At 44.7% G+C, this 23361-nt stretch overlaps 3 protein-coding genes and 1 long non-coding RNA gene across 6 annotated transcripts; 2 read left to right on the top strand and 2 right to left on the bottom strand.

Moving 5' to 3' along the window:
- Window positions 1-1975: 1975 nt before the first annotated feature.
- rad51c (RAD51 paralog C) lies at window positions 1976-4381 on the bottom strand. Its single transcript, XM_037479801.2, has 5 exons — window positions 4307-4381; window positions 4051-4204; window positions 3592-3832; window positions 3220-3436; window positions 1976-2864 (listed from the first exon to the last, which is right to left on the bottom strand). Exons 2-5 carry the CDS (start codon window positions 4166-4168, stop codon window positions 2379-2381), a joined length of 1062 nt encoding a protein of 353 aa, XP_037335698.1. The 5' UTR covers window positions 4169-4204; window positions 4307-4381; the 3' UTR covers window positions 1976-2378.
- Window positions 4324-7060, top strand: abt1 (activator of basal transcription 1). 2 transcript variants are annotated; one of them, XM_037479802.2, is made up of 5 exons: window positions 4324-4476; window positions 5083-5500; window positions 5638-5813; window positions 5889-6074; window positions 6191-7060. In XM_037479802.2, exons 1-5 carry the CDS (start codon window positions 4390-4392, stop codon window positions 6368-6370), a joined length of 1047 nt encoding a protein of 348 aa, XP_037335699.2. In that variant the 5' UTR covers window positions 4324-4389; the 3' UTR covers window positions 6371-7060. The 2 variants fall into 2 exon arrangements, with proteins under 2 accessions (XP_037335699.2, XP_037335700.2); XM_037479803.2 differs by having other exon boundaries at window positions 4343-4476; window positions 5097-5500.
- Window positions 7061-7445: 385 nt separating this feature from the next.
- On the top strand, window positions 7446-22366 carry grm6a (glutamate receptor, metabotropic 6a). Of its 2 annotated transcripts, none has more exons than XM_037479777.2 (14): window positions 7446-8022; window positions 9596-9812; window positions 11460-11595; window positions 11678-11832; window positions 11905-12045; window positions 12117-12317; window positions 15506-15645; window positions 16036-16158; window positions 16608-16872; window positions 18612-18847; window positions 18924-19085; window positions 19266-19415; window positions 20056-20196; window positions 22216-22366. In XM_037479777.2, the coding sequence occupies exons 1-14, from the start codon at window positions 7480-7482 to the stop codon at window positions 22291-22293; spliced, it is 2688 nt and encodes an 895-aa protein (XP_037335674.1). In that variant the 5' UTR covers window positions 7446-7479; the 3' UTR covers window positions 22294-22366. The 2 variants fall into 2 exon arrangements, with proteins under 2 accessions (XP_037335674.1, XP_037335673.1); XM_037479776.2 differs by having other exon boundaries at window positions 22204-22366.
- On the bottom strand, window positions 21124-22530 carry LOC119222859 (uncharacterized). Its single transcript, XR_005120836.2, has 3 exons — window positions 22501-22530; window positions 22388-22426; window positions 21124-22239 (listed from the first exon to the last, which is right to left on the bottom strand). It is a non-coding gene; the product is annotated as an uncharacterized LOC119222859 (long non-coding RNA).
- Between the last annotated feature and the right edge of the window lie 831 nt (window positions 22531-23361).

The raw sequence follows: 23361 nt of genomic DNA, 5'->3' as shown, positions 1-23361 counted from the left end.
CAACTACACATTTAGCCTACTGTGATTATAATACATCTACACATTTAGCTTAGTGTCGTCATAACACAACTACACATTTAGCCTACTGTGATTATAATACATCTACACATTTAGCTTAGTGTCGTTATAACATAACTACACATTTAGCTTAGTGTGGTTATAATATAACTACACATTGAGCTAAGTGTGATTATAATATAACTACACATTTAGCTGATAAACCAGATAGAACATCCATCAGATAGAACATTAACTAGTTTTTCTGCATCACTGAGACAGGAAGTTCCTGATTTTCGATATATTACGTATAGATTCTTGACGGTGCTGTTGGATACCATCCATAGAGACTGTATCATGTGACTGCTGACTTCGAAGGCGCTCTGGGCCTATCATGATAAGTCCGATCCTCATGATTTTTTATTTGTGTTTTGTTTTATATCCAAAATAAATTAATAAATCATCACAAGCAAACTGTAGCTCTTTGATTATTGATTTTCAATCTAAAATTATCAGCTGACTTTTGTTTAGTCTTCAGCATATATTGGATTCCAGATATTAAACTTTTATTCTATTTAAGTTGACGATCAACGGCAAAAATCACAAATGATCCTCCGAGGGCTTTACAGTCCGTACACACGCGACATCCTGTGACCTTTGACCCTCACATCGGCACAGGGAAAACTCTTCTTTCAATGGGAAAAAGGGGAAGAAACCTCAGTGAGAGATGTGACTGAGATCAGAACTGGTGTCCACTCTGTAATGTTTGACACTGACAGATGTGTATATATAATATTTATTCACCTGACACATTACTGAGGTGAACCTTTCATTGAGGGCTGTTGTATGACATCACACTGCAGTACTTTATAAAGGTTTCATCAGGTACAGACGAGGTTTGATGAAGTAACAACAATGAATCCGTTCATATTTTAACACACAAACCTACAGGGAGCAATGATGCAACAGTTGGATCGGTGACATCATCAATGACTAATATAGTATTTAATATCATACAAGAATACAGTATTCCTTTTTGTTAAATATATATCATAGTCACTGTGTCCCTTTGAAACTGTCCTGCTCGGTTTAGAGGACACGTGTCAAAGTCCAGATGACTTCAACGTCACGGTCTGGACCTGGACACGGTTTAGCTAACTATGCGGTAAAACTATTGCAGAAAATAAATGTGTAATGTTTTCAGATGATTTAACAGTGTTAAAGTAGGCGTTAGCTCCTTACCTTTTGGAGCCAAATACTGTTGTAATCATAAAAGTACAAGTTTTTGTAACCAGAGTCTGTAAAATGTTGCTAACGCCGGTGAATTAGCCGCGTGCTGCTATGGCCCTGACCTAAAAGGTTGCCAAAATCACAATTGAGGCTGTCAACCCAACTCTGACCTTTCACAATAAGATATTCTGCTTCAACACCTCGTTTGTTTGAACAACGCTTACAATGACAATAACTTCGGGTTTTTTCTGAGTTAAGCATCAGGAAGTCATAGGTCATCCAAGTTTTGATCTCTCCAAGACAATCTTGAAGTCTAACAAGCTGGTTGGTGTCTTCAGGCTTGATCGATAGATACAGTTGAGTATCGTCTGCATAACAAAGGAAGTTTATGCGGTGTTTTCTGATAACGTCGCCCAAAGGAAGCAGTACGGGGTACGTGGGGGCCAACATGGAAGCCCAACGGCTTCATTTCTCCTCCTGGCTCATGCAAATTCAAAAACCAGAATGTTGAATGAAATGAATCCTGAGTGATTATTGGCTCATGCACGTCATGATGGTAATAATAATAAAATGAATAATTCGGTATCAGCGGTAACTTCACTTTTATGTGAAAGGATGAAAAGTTGGAGGGAAATGAAAAAGCTGAAGAGACCTCAGCGCTGATTGGATTGGAAGTTTTATTGTGAAGATCACAACATCACCGTTTCTCACTACAATCTCAGCTGCCCCCCCACCCCCCCCCCCCCCCCCCTCAAGAAAAGACCTCTTTGCATTTACACAATTCACGTGGATGAAACATTATGCTTTCAAAACGGTGAATTTCATTGAAAGCTTGCAGGCGTATTCACTTTATGAAATCAATCCAAAGCAGCTGCAAAGACCAGCTGACGTTGTAAGACACACTGTCTCAGCCACTAGCTGTATCTCAAAGTGTCCAGGTGCAGAACGCATGTCCTCCGTCCGTCTGTCCTCGGGTGTCCATTCTCCAGAGGACACAAGTTCGTTCTTAGGAGGAGGAGGAGAAACAGCTTGGCACAGACTGTCCTACTGGACCTCATGTTTCTGTATCAGATGTGTTTGATTTATTTATATTCACAAACATTAACGCTCTGAGCTATTCCTTGGTCTCCTGACCAATCAAAGCCCGGCGTCTACCTGAACGCTGCCATTTGGACGGTGTGTTTCCGGGCTCTTTTGCTCGGTGGCTGCTCCGATTGGTCGGCGTCTCTGAACCCCTCGGAGGTTATCTGGTATTGGACCGTGGCCCCCATGTGATCTGGGGATTTAAAGATGTTAGCCAGCCGCCGAGCCCCCGCCCAGTGCAGGAGGAGCCGGATGGTGGCGGCGTGGCCCCAGCTCTCTCCAAGGGCAGGGACCTGCTGTGATTGGCCGCCCCGAAGCCGGGTGGTCATCTGGTTGGTCATCAGCACGGCAATGTTGTGACTGGTTGCCATGGAAATGAGTTGCTGGGCAAGGCCATTGAGAAGGCGTGTCCTCTGAGAGAGATCTTCAAAGTGCTGCCGGAATGGAAACGCCACGCTGTCAATCACAAGGAGGCGGACCTTTGGGTGGTTGGATAGGAAGTCAGGCAGCAGGTGGAGCTCTGCCAGCAGCTCCACGTAGTCATGGCAACGCACCTGTCAAGAGACAGACATTAAGAATCACTACAACCTGCCGATGTGTGATGTCATTATCACACTGTCACAGATTATTGAAGTAATACATATATATATGTTTTCACATGAAAAGAAAATAGATTAATTAGAGATGAAATATGATCTGTTTTACTCCATAACACAACCACAGCACCTCATTACACATTTATTTGAATTCCTGATTGTTTAAACCGTTTGTGTTTATGAAGAGGTTCTGTACCTAGGGTTAGGGTTTAGGTAACCCATCAATGATCAATAAGTAGTAGCATTGGCAAAACAACTGCGTCCAGAGGTCTAAAATCGGATCTCTGATCATATGACAACCTGCCATCATTACCAGGAAGGTGTTGGACAGGATGGTTTCCACGGTGAAGGTTGTCATGGCAACTTGTTGCTCGTCATCTTCAACCAATAAGGAGCAGTGTTGGACAGCGGCGGCGGCAATATCAACAACTCTCTGAAGCAAGAAGCTGCCCTCCGTGTCAATGTAGACCACCTGACCTCCGACGCCCCCAAAACACTGAGGCACTTGAACATCCACTGCTAGCTGCAGGCTGAAAGGAGGATGTAACCGTTAATATTATTGATTGTGAGCTGTACAGAGGAAAACAACTGAACCTGTATGTTTGTAGACACCACAGCTTTTTACAGCATGTCACAGCGTGTTACAGCGTGTTACAGCACGTGTCACAGTGTGCATGCTTCTCACCAAAGCTGTGTTTTTCCAACCCCCGGAGCTCCACAGATTTCTGTGGTTTTCCCGACAGGAAGTCCTCCCCCGAGAGCAGCATCCAGCTGAGAGGAAAATGTCACAATGCTCCTCAACTCTTCCTCCTTCTGCAGGAGCTCCAGAGCAGTCAGAGAAGATGATGCTTCATTATCACCTCCTCCCGTCTCTCCCCTCACAGCCTGCAGCACTTCCAGCGCCTCCAGCTGGGACAAACTGGTCTCTGCAACCCATCATAGAACATCACATCTGTGCAGTAGAGCAGCTGGAGTCATATTACTTGTATCCTATCATTATTATTACAAATATTAATCACATTACTATTTATACATCAAAACCAACATTACAGATTCAGTTAATAATGCTCTGATCCGTCAGCTGTCCTCACGTGTGTTTTCAACCTGCTGATATATTCAATGGAGTCTGGTGGAGCAGCTTTACCTTTACTGAGTTGTAGCGGCTTTACGTGTAGCAGGTCGGCGGTGAACTGGAAACCAGCGTTAACCAGTTTCACCTTTACACTGGGACTGAGAGACAAACTGGACACCGACCTCTGCATCGTCCTGCTAACGTTAGCTTCCACTTCAGATCATACCTAGCAAGCATTCAAATTACATCATCATGTGGGTATTCTGGATACAAACTATGGTCGATGTGTTTGATTATTATTAATTGATTATTGATTGAGTGTCCTTACTTGAAGGTTTGGTTGGTGGAAGCTCACGCTCGGTTATTGTCCCTCTGCAGCTGCCGTCTGGTCCCATCCCGGGCGAGCCTTGCATGACGCGGTGTGCGTCATCAATACGCGACAGCGGCTGCCCACATGAGTATGAGAAGCTGCTGTTTGATGAAGATTTACAACTGAAGGTGAGATTTCTTTACGTAAAGTATCAAACACTTTCATGTAGTTTTTATTTTGTTTTGTTTTAAAGACGTTTATTTAGTCATCGTCGCTGAACGTTGTCTAAACTGACCAGTAATAGATCGATATACTCTATAATAGCCGTGTTGATGATGTTACCATGATTTTATTATTGAAATTATTTATTATAAAGTCCGTCATCAACTACGTCTCAGTGATAGAGTCGGTCCTTCAGTCGGAGGATGGGGGTTCGACCCAATGTCGACGTTTCCTCGGGTCCCGTGGACCTTTTGCGTGAAAGATGGTTAGTGCCGAAGAGCATAATGTAAGGAAGCTACTGCTAGCGCCTAGCCCCTGACTGCTAGCTCCTGGCCCAGGGGTCCCCAACCACCAGGCAGTGGGCATTTGGTACCGGGCCGCACCACAGAAATAATGAATACACGTCTAACATGAAAACGGTGGGATTGGATCTATCCCCTTACCCAGGGTCTGGGTGTGTGAGTACGTTACTTGGCGTTAGCATGTAAGGAAGCTTCTGCTCACCACTGACTGAATGAATGAGTTAAAGCAAAGAGTTGACTTCAAACCTCAATCTGTGTTTCTGATGTTAGAACTCAATCTGCAGACTCATGGAAAGATCACGGGGGGAGGAGGAGGAGACAACCACATCTCAGAGAGAAGAAGTAGTAGAAGAAGAAAAGACACAGTCTATGGCTAGGAGAGGAGGAGGAGAAGCTTCTACAACAAGAGGAGATGATGATGATGATGATGAAGCTGTTACAATGAGAGGAGGCAATGAAGAAGAAGAAGAAGGTGGTGACGACGACGGCGATGATGACGACGATGACAACGTGGAGCTGAAGAAGACCGTCAAACGGAGAGCTGTTGGGTTGACTTCCCTTCCAGACAGGAAGTGTGTTCCAGGTGTCATTTACCTGGGTCACATTCCCCCGAGGCTCCGCCCCAAACACCTGAGGAACCTGCTGTCAGTGTACGGAGAGATCGGACGCATCTTCCTCCAGCCAGAAGGTATGTTAAATCCACGCAATATATGATGGAACCATCGTACAGGTAAATGAATGTTTGACTCAAAGAGGCTCCTCTCCGTCTTTCCTTGACTCCTCTGTCTTAAGATGATGTTTTTTACTGAGTTATTGACCCCACAGACAGCCAGGTGAGGAGAAGGAAGAAGAAGTCCGGCTTGAGGAGGTGTGACTTCACTGAAGGATGGGTTGAGTTCCGAGATAAACGAGTGGCAAAGAAAGTTGCTGCTTCTCTCCACAACTCTCCGATGGGAACCAAGAATCGCCAACGGTTCTCCTCCGACCTGTGGTGCATCAAGGTCCGCCCCGTGATGGCACATGATGATTAACAGTGTGGTTTAGGTGCTGCTCTTCTCACCTGTCTGTCTCCACAGTACCTGCACCGGTTCCAGTGGACTCACCTGAGCGAGCGGCTGGCCTACGAGCAGACGGTCCTTCAGCAGAGACTCAGGACAGAGGTGTCTCAGGCCAAGAGAGAAACCAACTTCTACCTGAGCAACGTGGACAAGAGCGCTCACCTGGACCTCGTGAGGAGGAAGAGACAGAGAGATGGACAGCAGGTCAACTTCCTCCCCATCTTCAAAACTTGATACAGACCCGAGTCTCATGACCTATTGCCATGGAGCCTCACTACACAATCTGTCTTGTGTTTGTTAACGTTTTCATCTGTCCTCAGGTGGAAGAAAAGACGTGGGACTTCACCCAGCGCCCGACAGAGGACGAGATCCAGACGAAGAAGAAGAAGAAAGACTCGTTTACCCAGAAGCAACTGGACAAGGCCCGCCTTATTCAGCAAAAGAGCCAATCGAATGTCTCCCTGCTGGCCAAGATTTTCAACTCCAAACAATCAGTTTGACAGAGACGGCTTGCCCAACCAATCATAAGCTGTTCTGAGCAGGGGGCGGAGCCGTGTGTGTGTGCGCGCGCGCGTGCGCGCGCGTGTGTGTGTGTGTGTGTGCACTAAATATACCTACATATGTGCACTTTGTTATGTAGTTTATTGTATGAAGAGCTGCTGTTTGCCTTTAAACAATAAAGTGACAGTGTCAGAGTCCGTGATGACTCGCATCAACCAGCAGAGGGCGCTGTCAGGTGGATGACGACCAGCGGACAGGTGACCCACACACGTGCATGTCATGATAAAAGACCCTGCAGAAGGACAGACCTGCAAGTGGAGCTTCCACTGACTGGAGGACGCGCTTGTTGACTGAAGCGTCTCAGGAGATCCTCTGGAATCAGACAAACCGGATCACAATCTGACTCAATTTATTTCTGAAGGTAAATGTTGGATTAACCGTTTTAAATATAACAAAGGTTTGTTGATTACAAGCAGATGTTTGTTTTACTTTTTCTGGTCGTGTTTCAATTTGAATCAATTATTAGATTGAAAATGAATCCTCTGTTTTTAGACTTTGTTAAAGCCTCCGTGTGTCTCCTGACTGCTTTTCATTATTTGATGTGAACATTCACATGCTGTTTCGTTTTATGAATGTGGCTGCATTTCTTTCCTGGTTAAAAATGTGAAAAAATAAATATCTCAAACTCACTCTTCAGAAAGTGTTTGAATTGACTGTTAAACTATAAACATCAAACCGTTCCCAGATTCCTCAAATGTAACAGACACCTAATGTCACTGTGATGAAGGAAGCTTTACTGAAACTCATTCAATAAATACAAGTCAAACAAAACGTTTTATAAACAAAGGTGTTTATTTTGCATCAAAAAGTATAGAATATTATACCAGAATAAAATGTTTCTAATGCAGTAGCAGAATTGATGAAGACTACAAGCACATATTATATATGTAATATTATATTAAATATTTTACCGCATTAATCTCTGCCACAATTTTCACACAGTTTAACACATTAACATCGACAGCTGTAATGTTTCTTGAATGATTGATTGATGTATTGATCTGTCAGGCTTCCACAGCAGGATGAAGCTTCTCACCTGGACCTCATAATGACATCATCAGGCCACATCCCTGCCTCCACCCTACTCTGTTGCCCCCACACATTGTTCTGCATTAGATCGACACTCTATCTCTGGCTGTGGATTGCTGGACAGGTGGGCCAGGTGAGCTCCTCCCACCAGCACTTTCACCCCCACTCCATAAAGATCCCTGGTGACATCACTCTGGGGGGGCTCTTCCCCGTCCACTCGCGTGGCCCCCATGGTCTGCCCTGTGGGGAGCTGAAGAAGGAGAAGGGCATCCACCGCATGGAGGCCATGTTATATGCTCTTGATCAGATCAACAGCGACCCGGAACTGCTGCCCAACATCACGCTGGGGGCCCGGATCTTGGACACGTGCTCCAGAGACACCTACGCCCTGGAGCAGTCCCTCACCTTCGTCCAGGCGCTGATCCAGAAGGACACATCGGACATCCGCTGCTCCAACGGAGAGCCGCCCCTCATCCGCAGGCCAGAGAGGGTGGTGGGAGTCATCGGGGCTTCAGCCAGTTCCGTGTCCATCATGGTGGCCAACATCCTGAGGCTGTTTGAGGTAATCGTATACAGGATAATATACATGGAATCCTATCTGTTTATGTACAAGATACAGATATGTAATAACACGCTGATTGAACATTCCTGAATGTTGTATGTATCTGCTGTCTGCCATCATGTTCAAGTGGTCCATGTGGTTCATGTGGTCCACGAGCTTCAAGTGGTCCATGTGGTCCACGTAGATTATGTGGTCTACATGATTCATGTGGTCCACGTGGATTATGTGGTCTACATGATTTATGTGGTCCACGTGGATTATGTGGTCTACATGATTTATGTGGTCCCTAAACCAGCCCTAACTATTGACCCTAAACCAGCTCTAACTATTTTACCTGAGCCACTAGAGACAGTCAAGAATCATCATAGTTCATAACACCTCAGAGTTATATGATGACTATGATGAATGCTTTTGTTATTTTTGAGGAGAGGGCATGTTCAGAAAGAGAAATAGATTTATGTCAAAGGGAGAAACACATCGACCAAGAGAGGTTTGATACGACCTGAACACAGAGAGTTGATGGTCATATCCGCTCCACTAAAGCTTCTCTCTGATGATGAAGATGACTGGCGTAACGAGGTCTTCTTTTAGGAACTCATCCTTCATTAATCTGCACACACACACACAGACAAAAACATGTTGTGTGTTAATGTGATTGTGTTTCAATTTATTGGAGCTCTGACACACATTCAGCAGCTTTTACACAACACTAATCCTGTGTGTGTGTGTTTGTGTGTAGATGTATGTGTTTAGTGTTTGTGTGGGTATTTGTGTGTGGGTACATATGTTAATTCAACACTGAGCTCTGACTCAGGAAAATCTCACTTTATTGAACTTCATCATGTAACAGGGTTGCACAGAGGACTCCAAAATAAATGTCAGTACAGAGGCGGATGATATGCAATTAATAGTTTTAATAAAACAACATCAAGAAACAAAAACAACACATAAATAAACTCCTTTCCAGAATGCGTTTGTACAACTAAATTAAACTCTCAGAATCGGACCAGGCCACCACCAGCCCTACAGGGACTTACTCCCCCCCCGTAGATCTAAGGGAGCAGCACACTGCTCTTCTCCCAACACGTCTTCCCTGCTTGTCCTTTCGTGGCCAGTACTTGATGAGGAGATGAGATCCTGGTGTGTCTCCTGGTACACTTGATCTGACTTCCCCTGACGGAGTCTGTGGACGCCTTCTAGCTGGATCATATACTGCCTCCCCTATTCTGCCCTTCAGTCCCTTACAATCAACATGATCTCACATGAAAAATGAACCTCTGTCAGTTTAAGGCCTTATGCCAGGGTTAACTAAGAGCTAAGAGCTGGTCTCAGATCTGAGGTTAACTAAGTGCTAAGAGCTGGTCACAAGTCTAATGTTAACTAAGATCTAAAACATTTCCTACATTTTATTACTCATGCAAAAACCTTTTCTTATAAATGTATATACATTAAAAATACTTTATTTCTTATTAAATGATCAATTTAAAATATTTTATTATGCTTTATAATTACAAATGCTGTCATCTGCTCCTTTCCTTTTTTTGGATTAGTGATTTGTTAATTATTGACCCAGATCCCTCAGGTGAGCTATGCGTCAACGGCTCCGGAGCTCAGCGATAATAACCGGTACGACTTCTTCTCCCGGGTTGTTCCTCCGGACTCGTACCAGGCTCAGGCCATGCTGGACATCGTCAGAGCTCTGGGGTGGAACTACGTGTCCACGTTGGCCTCAGAGGGGAACTATGGGGAGAGCGGAGTGGAGGCCTTCATGCAGATCTCCAGAGAGGCGGGTAGGTCACCTTAATACTGAGTACACTCATAAGACCGCTATATTACATTACATGCCATTTAGCGGAGGCTTTTATCCAAATGTACAATAAGTGCATTTCAACCATAAGGAAACAAACTCAGAAGAACAAGAAACAAGAAAATGAGCCGATTTACAACTTGTTATAGATAAGTACTTACAAGTATAAGTACACTTTAAGTGCTACAGTTAGTGTTTTAGTGGAGGTTTAGTCTGAAGAGTAATCCAGTCTAGAAGTAACAAATGCATGAACTAGTTTTTCTGCATCACTTTGAGACCGGAAGTTCCTGATTTGCGATATATTACGTGGATGAAAAAAGGTAGTCCTTTAAGTCTTCTTTATATGAGAGTTGAAGGACACATCCTGGTCAAAGAGAACTCCAAGATTTCTGACGGTGCTGTTGGATACCAGAGCAATTCCATCCATAGAGACTGTATCACGTGACAGCTGACTTCGAAGGTGCTCTGGGCCTATTATGATAACTTCCGTTTTTTTCTGAGTTTAGCATCAGGAAGTTGCAGGTCATCCAGGTTTTGATGTCTCCAAGACAATCCTGAAGTCTAACAAGCTGGTCGTTCTCTTCTGGCTTGATAGATAGTTACAGTTGAGTATCGTCTGCATAACAATAGAAGTTTATGCTGTGTTTTCTGATAACGTCGCCCAAAGGAAGCATATAGAGGGTAAATAAAAATGATCCGAACCTTGTGGGACTCCGTGACCAACATTGGTGGTCCTCGAGGATTCATCATTCACAAACACAAACTGGGATCCAGAGGTGGAAAGAGTAACAAAATGTTGTACTCAAGTAAATGTAAAATTACAGATTAAAAAAAATACTTAATACTTAAATACATAAAGTAGAAGTACACAAAAAAACTACTCAATTACAGTAACACGAGTAAATGTTATTCGTTACTTTCCATCTCTGCTGGGATCAATCAGATAAATACGATCAAGTGTTCTAGTCTCTGCAGCAGGATACAGTGATCGATGGTATCAAATGCGGCACTGAGGTCCAGCAAGACAAGAATAGAGACGAGTCCTTGGTCCGATGCAAGTAGAAGATCATTCATCATTTTCACCAGTGCCTTCTCTGCGCTATGATGCACTCAAAATCCTCACTGGAAATCCTCAAACAAAGCATTGTTTTGTAGAAAGTCACGCACTTGATTTGTCATGGATTTTGCTAAGATCTTAGAGGAAGGGAAGATTAGAGATAGGTCTGTAGCCAACACCTCTGGAACTAGAGTAGGTTTCTTAAGAAGAGGTTCAACTACAGCTACCTTGAAGGATTGTGGTACATCCTGTCAACAGAGACAGATTCATAATATCCATATCGTGCTAACTGCTGAACAACTTCAACTTCAAGAGACAGGTAGAATATGGAGACTTTGAAATTGTAGAAGTCAGTTGGTTCCTACATCCTGGCACTGTTGAAGGCAGGAGACAATCAAATATCTCTTTGATAGTCAGTTATGGTCTTACACCACCTACTGAGTACACTCATAAGACTGCTTCGTTCTCTAGTCCTTGTTCCTACTCATTAAGACTACTATGTTCAGTCAGTCTCTTTAAGCCTGTGTCTCATAGTAAACCTGTCCCACTGTAAACCATCTTTCTCTCTGTCAGGTGGGGTATGTATCGCTCAGTCGGTGAAGATTCCACGCGAGCCGACAGCCGTAGAATTCGATAAGATCATAAAACGTCTGATGGAGACGAGTAACGCCAGAGGAGTGATCATTTTTGCCAACGAGGATGACATAAAGTAAAAACACAGACAATCTCACATTCGGTCCAAAAGAGGCCATAATCACGTGACTCAGACAACTCCTCTCTCTTCCTGGTAGGCGTGTCCTTGAGGCAGCGAAGCGTGCTAACCTGACGGGTCACTTCCTGTTCGTGGGGTCAGACAGCTGGGGCGCAAAAAGTTCCCCAATCACCGAGCTAGAGGATGTTGCTGAGGGCGCTGTGACAATTCTGCCCAAGCGTGCTTCAATAGACGGTAGAAATAATCCGAAAAACATGGCGGGCTGAAAGAGACTGAACCTGACTGTGTGTGTATGTGTGCGCGCAGGGTTTGATCAGTACTTTGTGTCTCGTTCTCTGGAGAACAACCGGAGGAACATTTGGTTCAATGAGTTCTGGGAGGACGACTTCAGGTGTAAACTGACCCGTCCTGGAATCAAAGTGGACCCCGAAAAGAAGAAGTGCACAGGTAGGACCTGAGGATGCGGGCCCTGGCGGTGGGACCCCCTCCGCCCTTTCACCATACATTTGTTCTTGCAGGTGAGGAACGGATCGGTCAGGACTCTGCCTACGAGCAGGAGGGGAAGGTCCAGTTTGTAATTGATGCGGTCTACACAGTGGCCTACGCGCTGCACAGCATGCAGCTGGACCTGTGTCCCAGCAGAGCCGGGGTGTGCAGCGACATGGATCCAGTGGAGGGGCGTCTGCTGCTGGACTACATCAGAGCCGTCAATTTCAATGGTGAGAATACAGAGAGCCACACAGGATGGGTTGGAGGGAGAGGTGCAGGATTTGCATTGCATGTAAGAAATGGTAGTTCGGCCATAAGTAGACGACAACCACATCCCTTATATGAATTATCCAACTACCTTTTATTACATTACATGTCATTTAGCTGACGCTTTTATCCAAAGCGACTGACAATAAGTGCATTTCCACATAGATACAAACTCAGTAGAACAAGTAACGATTGTCATCAAATAAGCAGTTTCAAAACATGTTATAGAAAAGTGCCATTATACGTACAATTTAAGTGCTATGATTTGTTAGTGCTACAGTTTGTTAGTGTTTTAGTCAAGGTAGAGTCTAAAGATGTGTGTCTTGAGTTTTCGGCGGAAGATGTAATGGCTCTCTGCAGTCCTGATGTCATCAGAGAGCTCATTCCACCATCTGGGAGCCAAGCGCAAAGAGTCGCGATCTCGCTGAGTGTTTTTCTCTCAGAGGGAGGAACAAGCAGCTTGATGCAGAGCGGAGTGTGTGGGTTGGGATGTAGGGTTTCACCATGTCCTGGATGTAGACTGGACCCAATCCATTCACAGCATGGTACGTGAGTACCAATGTTTTGAACTGGATGCGGGCGGCCACTGGTAACCAGTGAAGAGAACGGAGAAGTGGTGTGGGAGTATTTCGGAAGGTTGAAGACCTTGCATTCAAGCTGCTGCATTCTGGATGAGCTGCAGTGGTCGTATGGCGGTAGCAGAGAGACCTGCCAGCAGAGAGTTACAGTAGTCAAGGCGGGAGAAGACAAGAGCCTGAATCAGTACCTGCGCTGCCTTCTGAGTGAGAAGGGGTCGTATTCTCCTGATGTTGTAGAGCATGTATCTACAGGATCGTGTTGTCGCTGTGATGTTGGAAGTCAGGGAGAGTTGGGAGTCAAGTGTCACGCCGAGGTTCCTAGCAGTCAGAGTGGGCGTTAACACGGAGTCATCGAAGTTCAGTCAGGTCCTGAGTGGGAGAGTTTTTTCCGGGGAAGAAAAGTTGGTGTAGATAGGAGAGGGGACCCAGGACAAAGCCCTGAGGAACTCCAGTGGTAAGAGGACAAGGTTCAGTTACCTTCAATCATCAACCTTCATTAGTGTTGTCAGTTAAACGCTTTATTAACAACGTTAATGCAAACCCATTTTAACAACGTCAATTCTTTTAACGTTTTCCCTAAAAGGGGGGATGGATGACTGTAGTCTGAAAATGTTAACAGGCTTGTCTGTTTGAGTAGCTGGTTGAAAGCAAAGTAGTAAGATTACCTTATATTGGTAACCTGTTATTATTCTGCTCTTGTTTTAGGAAGTTAGGTTAGCAGATAGCTAACAGCAGATGGAATAAAGACTCATCAATCCAACACTGATTTTAGGGACTTTAGTGGACTCTTAAATTTGTAAAACTGGAAACATGAAAATTGTCTTACAAAGCACTCATAAATTAGCATAAGGCCATCATGACTTGACTGAATAGCTAGCATTTAAACTAAAATTGCCATTGAAGGAGAAATGCTAATTGTGATTAGCAATTAATGCTACGAAAGAGTTTAAACTAAACTAATTAACAAACAAATCACACCTGTAAGAACTGTCGGGTAATGGAAAGGTTTCAGGTGGAGGGAGGGTTTGGTGAGCAAACAGTCTCGGTCAGAAGACCTCAAATGATATGGAGTGAATAATGAGGCATGGAGAAGGCACGGTTTCTCGCCACCAGTAGTATTTTATTTGCAGAGGTTGACTTCGGCAAGACAAACTAACAAAGAGATAAATTCACTAATCCCAAATTAACCGACGTAAGAACATGGATCAAACAAACAATCTTCCCACATGGCTCTTGGCACATGTCTGACAACAAACAAAGGAATCAATTAACAGTACACAGTCTGTCAGTAAATCATAAAGACAATTAAATTAATAAACTGACTCACGTTAATTCACGTAGACGCACACAGTACACATCAGAGTGCTGGGAGAGAGTGCAAAGAATGAGGCAAAGGGTTCACAATCAATTTATAGGCCACAGGTGAGGCGGGCGTGGTCAGGTGGCGAGAATCTCTGAAAGAGCGAAATGGAGTAGAATGGAAACGGAATTGGAGGAGTCTTTTCAACACCAGTGTATATTTACATGCTACATGCTACATGCTGTGATTCATTTTAAGTAACTATGACGATAAATCGTGATTAAATATTTAAATCATTTACATGAATCACCAACATCTTCAGAAGCTGGCTGGAAGGCAGCAGATGAGCAGGCATACCGCATTTCTTTAAGAAAATGTAAATATTAGAACTGTCCCGGGGCTGGGATGTTGAGATCAGATGAAGCATCGCCTAGGAGCCCAGACACTAGTGTGGGGGAGAATAAAGTTGCTACAATTCGCCAGGTTTTGCTTCTGATGGGTGTTGGGGTGGGGGAGGGCTGATCTGGTGCACCAGGACAGGATCTGTAACCCAGGACACAGAAGTACCACAAGAGGCTTCCCTGGAATCCCCCAGTGACGTCAGCCACATACAGCAGAACAGAAGGAGTAACTCAGTCAGTCCAATATACAACACATAGGGTTTAGGGAGATAATTTACTTCCCTTTATGCTGCATATCGTGAGCGTTGTATTATAATCGACGTTGGCTTCTCGTGGTACCAAAGGATGTCCGTGTAGTTCCTTCTAATGCAGTGGAAATAGTAATCAACAACCGGCCCTTAGCTCACGAATTGTGAGTATCGATCATCCACCGAGCTCTCGGTGACGATGGCGTGCTCTCGTCTGCTTCCATCCGTAGCAGCCGGTTCGGTTCGTCTGCCACCGTCTCGTTGTCCCTGCCGTGTTCCATAAGTCAGCAGCTTCCTCTTTTTTATACTCCTCCTCTTTGACCCTCGATACGTTGGTCAATAATTGTCCAGGTGAAAGCGAAAGTGATTTGCTAGCCCAATTGGAAGTTTGTGTGGAGAACAGTAGTGCATGCAACTCACACGGTTCAAACGCAATACACAGTGAACATACAAGATCACAGCAATCAATACATGTCACAGCACACTAGTCATCGCAAACTTGAAACACACCATTCCATTCACCCATTCATTCCCAATAGGCTGACACAACCAGTGGAAGCACTGGTAGAACCACAGGTGGATGTCTTCCTCTCTGACCCATCTCGTCCTGTTTGCGTGCCACAGGAAGTGCAGGTACCAGTGTTTTGTTCAATGAGAACGGGGACGCTCCTGGACGTTATGACATCTTCCAGTTCCAGATGACCAATCACAGCCATCCTGGTTACCACGTCATTGGCCAGTGGACCAATAACCTGAAACTCAATGTAAGAAGCTGATTGGACCGATTTCTCTACCCCTCTCCTTCTATGTGTCTCTCTACCTGTCTCTCTCCATTAACCTGTCTTTCTTTCTGTATCTGTGTCCCTCCCTCTCTCTACCTGTTTCTCTTTACTACTACTATAAAGAAAATAAATGAAGTATCCTTTATTAATCCCTGTGGGGAAATAGTTCTCTGCATTTAACCCGTCCCACTCAATGGGGGTGGTGTGCTGCCGTAAAGGGGCCTGGAGAACAGTTAGGGTTGGGTGTCTTGCTCAAGGACATGGAGCAGATAGGGCTCAAACCTGCGGGTACCTCTTTACTCAATGCACATTTCTGTTTGTCTGTACCTGTGTCTATCTACCTGTATGTCTCCCTCTCTTTCTGTCCATCAGTTGGATGAGATGCAGTGGTCTGGAGGAGATAAGTCTGTTCCGGACTCCATCTGTAGTTTTCCCTGTAACCCCGGAGAGAGAAAGAAGATGGTGAAAGGAGTTCCATGCTGCTGGCACTGTGAGGTAAACCCTCAACGACTCGATTACGATTCGTTCTAAAGTACACATGAATATGTTTATGTGACCTTACAATAGTGATGAATTATTAACAGCTGTTTCCAGCAATCATCCATCAACAGTGCAGCCTAAAGGGGGCACTGAGGGTCTTTAGAGGATCAGGTTCCAATCTTAGTTTCATTGTATCTTTATTATCAGCAGAAAAAGACACTAATGTTCCAGAGATATTTTGGTTCAAACCCCTTTAGTTCATCAATATCTCCTCCTGTTTAGAACACACTAGGCTGTAGCTGATAGACTAGCAGCTACACGTCTCTCTCAGCTGTCTCTTTGACCTGTCCCAGTATTTTTGTGTCTTTTTATATGTCTGGTTTACATATACAAATATTTATATGCTTGATTTATGAATACATACATACAACAATTGATAAGATAACTCACTAATCTGTCTGCAGCTCTGTGATGGGTATCAGTACCAATTGGATGAGTTTACCTGTGAGACCTGTCCATCAAACATGCGTCCCGCCCCCAACAGAACCACCTGTTGTCAGACTCCAATCATCAAACTGGAGTGGAACTCTCCCTGGGCCCTAGTACCCGCTTCTCTTGCTCTACTAGGCATCGTAGCAACAAGTGCTGTGGTGATCACCTTCATCCGCTTCAACGATACACCCATCGTCAGGGCATCAGGGAGGGAGCTCAGCTACGTACTGCTGACAGGTGGGTACTACTACGACAAGTACTGCTGACAGGTGGGTAGTACTACGACAAGTACTGCTGACAAATGGGTACCACTACGAAGAGTACTGCTCTGGGTGAGGGGAGGGATTTTTCTGCATCACTTTGAGACAGCAAGTTGATTTTTGATATATCACGTAGATGAAAAAAAGCGTTGAGGTGTGCTTCATGTGAACATTGAAGGACTCATCCTGGTCAAAGAGAACTCTAAGATTCTTTACAGTGCTGCTGGTTACCAGAATAAATACACCACCACACAGCTGACTTCAGAGTTTAACATCAGGAAGTTGCTGGTCATCAGTTGTTTATGTCCTTTAAAGTTTATCAAGCTGGTTGGTTTGGTTTTGTCTGCTTTGATCGATAAATATAATTAAGTATCGTCAGCATCACAATGAAAGTTTATGAAGTGTTTTCTTACAATATGAAAATAAATATTTGTCCAATAACCAGCTTTGGTGTTTAAGGACAATTCATTATTTTCAGATACATTATTCAACGAGAACGAGAGTTATTGCAATAGCTTTATAATGTAAATGACCAAAGTACATATCAGTTTTCATGGACTCATGACTGAACAACATGGACTCAAAGGTTCTCCTGATGGTCCCAACCACCCAAAGATTGCTGGTTTAATTAAACCATTCTTCGCTATCTGGTAAGGCTTAACCGATACTAATAGTAAATACTATATTAAACCTTATGTTTGTATGTTAAAACGTATTTATTATACTGTAAAAGGAGCTGTTCTGTCTGTCAGCATCAGTCACCTCCGCGCTCACCTTTGATTGTAGACACGCTTACGTTGCTGTTGGTTTTAGTTCATTTGTTTTTGCTATTGTACAAATACTCTTTGACTCCTTCTTACTGAGACAGCGGTCAAAAGCCTTTCACTTTCCGGGGTCCAACACCTGCTGTCAATAATGACCGTATATAGTACAGCACAGGACCCAAGAACAGCGCCACCCAGTGTACATATTAAGTAAAGACATTTGAAGGACATATTTGGCACCTACTGATTGTTTTACGGAGCAATATTGTTGCTTTTAAGAAGTGTAAATGTTGATTTTGTCTCTGTTGTTGTGTATTGATGTTATCTGTCCCTATTTGTACTTTGATTTTGCTAGGACCCCCTGGAAATGAGACATTGTATGTCGATGGAACCTTTCTGCTTAAATAAGGCTAAATAATGAGTGGTTAAAGGAAGATTGTATGAGTTTCTAACGCTGATGCCATTGAGGCCCTGATGTCCACAGAGAAGAAGTCTGCTAGGGACTAGGAGTTGTCCGATAACGCTCAATTGTCTCATTAGTCTTTGCTTTTTTAAAGTAGTGTGGTGTTCTAGCAAAAAATAAACAAATACAATATATACACAGTGAAACAAAATAGTAAAGCAGAACATATTACATATAAGTGAAAGTGAGATAGGAGTATGTACAGTGGGGTGAAATATTTATTAATTTAAATTAGATTATAAAATTAAACAAAGACAGTAGTGCAGTGTTATTGATATCAAATAAATAAGGATTCAGCCAGAGGTGTTTTGTTGTTCAGTTTTATTACAGTTGCCAGAGGACAGATGACCAAGCCGTCCCGTTGGGGGACAGAAAAAGATCCATATTAAACATATTCTTTGATTAAGTGTGTCTCGGATAAATCAAAGTTACTGGGTATTCACCCCCCAGGAGAAGAATCCCAGCCTCTATCTGTCCCCCTCTCTGCAGGTATCTTCCTGATCTACCTGATCACTTTCCTGATGATTGCGGAGCCAGGTGCGGTGGCTTGTGCGTTCCGTCGCCTCCTGCTGGGCCTCGGCATGGCCATCACCTACTCGGCCATGTTGACCAAAACCAACCGCATCTACCGCATCTTCGAACAGGGCAAGAGGTCGGTGACCCCACCAAAGTTCATCAGCCCCACCTCACAGCTCATCATCACCTTCTTCCTCATCTCCGTCCAGGTGAGAACACGGGTATCCAACTACCGTCCGTCCACAGCTTGAGACACGGTTCACCTGTCAACACTCCGTCTTTCAGGTCCTCGGGGTGTTTGTGTGGTTCGGCGTTGTCCCTCCTCACACCATCATTGACTACGAGGAGCTCCGCCCCCCCAACCCGGATCTGGCCCGAGGCATTCTGAAATGTGACATGTCGGACCTGTCAATCATCTGCTGCCTCAGCTATAGTATTGTACTAATGGTAAGGTGCTGCTCCAGTATTGATCTCCATGTTAAAGAGCAGCTGATCTGCTTTTATGCTTTTGACTTCTCCAAACCTCTCTTCTAATTACACATTGGTTTTTGACCATTTATACACAAGTGTTGTAAAAAGCCTTTCCTGCCTTTGTTGCTAGGTAACTTGTGCTCTTTTTGTTGCTAGGTGACGTGCACGGTGTACGCTGTGAAAAGTCGAGGTGTTCCGGAGACGTTCAACGAGGCCAAGCCAATCGGATTCACCATGTACACCACTTGCATCATCTGGCTGGCCTTTGTACCAATCTTTTTTGGTACTGCCAAGTCCACGGAGAAGGTAACAAAAATGTAGTCAAATTAACGGGATCAATTCAGAGTCAGGCCACCACTAAGCCCACTGCCATCTTTGATTTACTGGTTCCTATACTGGATAAATCTGTTGTTTCCTTCCTCCCTTTAAGGAGAAGCGAAAGGAATCTGAGATTGATAGTGTGTGTTTGCAAGATTAAACAAAACATCTGACAATTAAAAGATATTCTTCAACGATGAATTACTCGTCCTCTTCTCCTCATTGGTCCTCTTCTTGTCTCACACTGACTATTACATTGTGTTTCTTCATTACAAAGATTAATTCCCTGCCTATTGATACTGAAACATTTTAAAAAAACGTTCTGAGATGAAGATTTCTCTAACTGTAGAAATGATCACACCTCCCAAATCTGTGGAGTTCAGAAAATATTCGCTACTCCTTGTGTCACTGGGTCCCGTAGGTGGTTCTTGTGTAGAACATAAGAGACGTGCACACATGATTAGGAGAGAATGCGGTCAATTAAAAAAAGAAGTGCGTTCCTTCTGTGGTGCGGCCCGATACCAGATGGTGGTTTGGGACCTCTGCTGCAGGTGGTTCTGGTGTCATTGAACAGGTGCTCCAGCTGGTGAGGTTATTTCTCAATAAATGTCTCTTCCCTTCTCTATAGATGTTCATCCAGACTGCCACGCTGACTATCTCCATGTCTCTCAGTGCGTTTGTCTCTCTCGGGATGCTCTACATGCCAAAGGTCTACGTCATCATTTGTCACCCTGAACAGAACGTGCAGAAGAGGAAGAGGAGCTTCAAGGTCTAAACACAACTCTGATCTCTGATAGTTGGATGTCTGACAGTAACATTCCATCACATGTCATTTAGCTGACGCAGCAAAGAGTCGTGATCTAGTCGAGTGTTTTGCTCTCAGTGAGGGAGGAACAAGCAGCTTGATGTTGGGATGGAGGGTTTGACCATGTCCTGGATGGAGACTGGACCCCATCCATTCACAGCATGCTACGTGAGCACCAATGTTTTGAACTGGATGAGGCAGCCACTGGTGATAAGTGAAGAAAGGAGGAGTGGAGTAGTGTGGGAGAGTTTAGAAAGGTTGAAGACCAGTCGAGCTGCTGCATTCTGGATGAGCTGCAGAGGTGGAATGGAGCAGGGAGACCTGCCAGGAGAGAGTTACAATAGTCAAGGAGATGACACGAGCCTGAATTAGTACCTGCGCCTCCTTCTGAGTGAGAGTTGGTGTAGATAGAGAAGAGGAGGGGACCCAGGACGGAGCCCTGAGGAACTTCAGTAGTAAGAGGACAAGGTTCCGACACAGATCCTCTCCAGGTTACCCTGTATGTGCGACCATCAAGGACGAGAGAAGGGAGAGAGCAGAGCCAGAAGGATGAGGACAGAGGAGAAAGAGGCGGCTCTAGCAGCGTGGAGTTGTTCTGAGACAGCGAGGAGAACAGTCTCTGTAGAACGGCCTTGAAGCCTGACTGGTGGGGGGCAAGGAGGTTGTTACGGTGGAGGTAGGAGGAGTGTTGGTTAAAGATGCACGTTCAATAGTTTTGGACAGAAAGGGAAGAAGAGATACCGGTCTGTAGTTGTTTTCTTCAGAAGGGTCGAGGGTGGGTTTCTTCAGGAGTGGGTTAACGCCTCCTTCACAGAGTTGAGAAAACAGCCAGATAACAGAGAAGAGGTAATGAGACAGGTGAAGAAAAGGAAGAAGGTCAGGAGCGACTGTAGAATGTGGGATGTAATGGGGTCGAGAAGGCAGGTGGTGGGACAGGCAGAGGTTACTAAGGTAAGAACTTGGTTAGGAGACAGAGGGGTGAAAGAGGGAAGCGAGAGGGATAGAGGTGGGTTTGAGAAAGAGGAGCGTGGATGGTGGAGGAGGACTGGGGGGTTTAAGGAGGTTGGTGAAGATAGAAAATAGTATTTTGAGGTCAGAAAATGAGGACTCAATTCTGGATTGGTAGAAAGAGCTTTTGACAGCAGAGAGAGAGGCAGAAAAAGAGGGAAGAGAAGACACTGAAACGCATGCAGGTCATCGCGTTGTTTGTATTTACGTCATTTCCTTTCCGATGCTGGCAGAGTTTCTAATGAAGATGTAATCTTCAGCTTTGTGAATAGGAGGAGAGGGATTGAGTGACAGTGCAAAGGAAGAAAGTAGGAGTGAAAGGTCAGATGACTTCTCTGTCAGGATGTTGAAGTCTCCTAGGAGGATGAGTTGAGGGCCTTTTTCAGGGAAGTTGGACAGGAGGATGTCCAATTCTTCCAAGAAATTACCCAAAGAGCCTGTCGGACGGTAAAGAACAACAATATTTAATTGTACCGGGTCAGTAACCGTCACAGCATGGAATTCAAAACATAGTAGGTGGATGAAATGAGTAAACCTGTGCCACCACCCCTGCCAGAGGGTCTGGGTGTGTGGCTGAAGGCGGAGTAGAGAGCAGAGTGGATGTGTTCTCCGGTGTGGTCCAGGTCTCAGTGAGAGCGAGGAAGTCAGGCGACTGCTGGATAGTGAAGCCGGAGATGAAGTCTGCGATAGGAGGGCACGCTAGCATTCAGATTAATGTAATACAGCAGAGTCTACAGCAAGAACTGTCACTAAAAACGGCACAAGCCAAAGCAAACTAGCAATCTAGTTAAAAACAGTAGAATCAACAACAAATTTAGCAGACTGTTTAAAAGAAAAGATACTTATTTTAATTTCAGGTCGCCTGGATGCCTGAAGGCCCCGTAGTCGAGATGCAAACTGTTGGATGTTGCTATGTCTAATAGTTGGATGTCTGATGGTTGGATTCTTATCGTTGTGTTGCAGGCTGTTGTCCAGGCTTCCAGAGTGCCTCAACGTTCTCTGAATGAGAAGCAGAACGGAGAGGCGAAGATTGAACCCAACAGATTGCAGTAGCACTGTAGTATTACTGCATTATTACTTCAATAATACTGCAGTGATACTACAATTAACAAGTGTTAAAACAAAAAACTGAAATAAAAACGTTTACACATTAGCGTCTCTCTGGTTGTTGTCCCTCCGTCCTCCACTGAAACAGAAAGACAAGGATGGTTTTAACTACTCATCTTTACATTACAGATGCTTTTATCCAAATCGACTTACATTGCATTTTATCACATCGTTTTTACATTTAACGGAAACCGAAACGGGAGCAGTGGAGATAATGCTGATGACGCAAGTAGGAAGTCCCTCCATAGGACAGACCGTCCCATGTCAGAGACCTTTTGGTTCAGCCTGTGTGGTTGTTGGAGGACCAGCTCAGGTCTACCAAGGCTGCTGAAGGCTGGAGGCTACAAGGATGCAGACTAGAGACTTTGAGTCACAATGAGAGAATGTGTGAGACAGAATGAGAGACAGTGTGTGGGACAGTATGAGACACAGCATTTGGAACAGTAGGAGAGACAGCGTTTGGGACAGAATGAGAGGCAGCATGTGAGACAGTAGGAGAGACAGCTTGTGAAACAGTAGGAGAGACAGCGTGTGGGACAGTAGAAGAGACAGTCAGTGGGACAGTAGGAGAGACAGCGTGTGGGACAGTAGGAGAGACAGCGTGTGAGACAGTAGGAGAGACAGAGTGTGGGACAATAGGAGAGACAGCGTGTGGGACAATAGGAGAGACAGCGTGTGGGACAATATGAGAGACAGCGTGTGGGACAGTATGAGAGACAGCGTGTGGGACAATAGGAGAGACAGCGTGTGGGACAATATGAGAGACAGCGTGTGGGACAATATGAGAGACAGCGTGTGGGACAGTATGAGAGACAGTGTGTGGGATAGTATGAGAGACAGCGTGTGGGACAGTATGAGACAGTGTGTGGGACAGTATGAGAGACAGTGTGTAGGACAGTATGAGGGACAGTATGAGAGACAGTGTGTGAGATAGTATGAGACACAGTCTGTGGGACAGTAGGAGAGACAGTGAGAGACAGCGTGTGGGACAGTGACGCTGCAGCGTCTCAATGA

This window comes from Pungitius pungitius, chromosome 1, assembly GCF_949316345.1.
Source record: "Pungitius pungitius chromosome 1, fPunPun2.1, whole genome shotgun sequence".
NCBI classification, from domain to species: domain Eukaryota; kingdom Metazoa; phylum Chordata; class Actinopteri; order Perciformes; family Gasterosteidae; genus Pungitius; species Pungitius pungitius.
This window is presented reverse-complemented; position numbering and strand designations above follow the sequence as displayed.

What these genes read in the sequence shown, in the direction of transcription:
- abt1 (XM_037479802.2), top strand. Translation starts at nt 4,390, where the DNA reads ATGACGCGGTGTGCGTCATCAATACGCGACAGCGGCTGCCCACATGAG. An exon ending in ATGAAGATTTACAACTGAAG is followed by an intron (nt 4,477 to 5,082) that starts GTGAGATTTCTT and finishes TTCTGATGTTAG; the next exon opens with AACTCAATCTGCAGACTCAT. An exon ending in CCGACCTGTGGTGCATCAAG is followed by an intron (nt 5,814 to 5,888) that starts GTCCGCCCCGTG and finishes CTGTCTCCACAG; the next exon opens with TACCTGCACCGGTTCCAGTG.
- rad51c (XM_037479801.2), bottom strand. Translation starts at nt 4,168, where the DNA reads ATGCAGAGGTCGGTGTCCAGTTTGTCTCTCAGTCCCAGTGTAAAGGTG. An exon ending in GTTGGAAAAACACAGCTTTG is followed by an intron (nt 3,437 to 3,591) that starts GTGAGAAGCATG and finishes TCCTCCTTTCAG; the next exon opens with CCTGCAGCTAGCAGTGGATG. An exon ending in TCCTGTCCAACACCTTCCTG is followed by an intron (nt 2,865 to 3,219) that starts GTAATGATGGCA and finishes GTCTCTTGACAG; the next exon opens with GTGCGTTGCCATGACTACGT.
- grm6a (XM_037479776.2), top strand. Translation starts at nt 7,480, where the DNA reads ATGACATCATCAGGCCACATCCCTGCCTCCACCCTACTCTGTTGCCCC. An exon ending in CGAAAAGAAGAAGTGCACAG is followed by an intron (nt 12,046 to 12,116) that starts GTAGGACCTGAG and finishes TTGTTCTTGCAG; the next exon opens with GTGAGGAACGGATCGGTCAG. An exon ending in CTGCCAAGTCCACGGAGAAG is followed by an intron (nt 19,416 to 20,055) that starts GTAACAAAAATG and finishes CCTTCTCTATAG; the next exon opens with ATGTTCATCCAGACTGCCAC.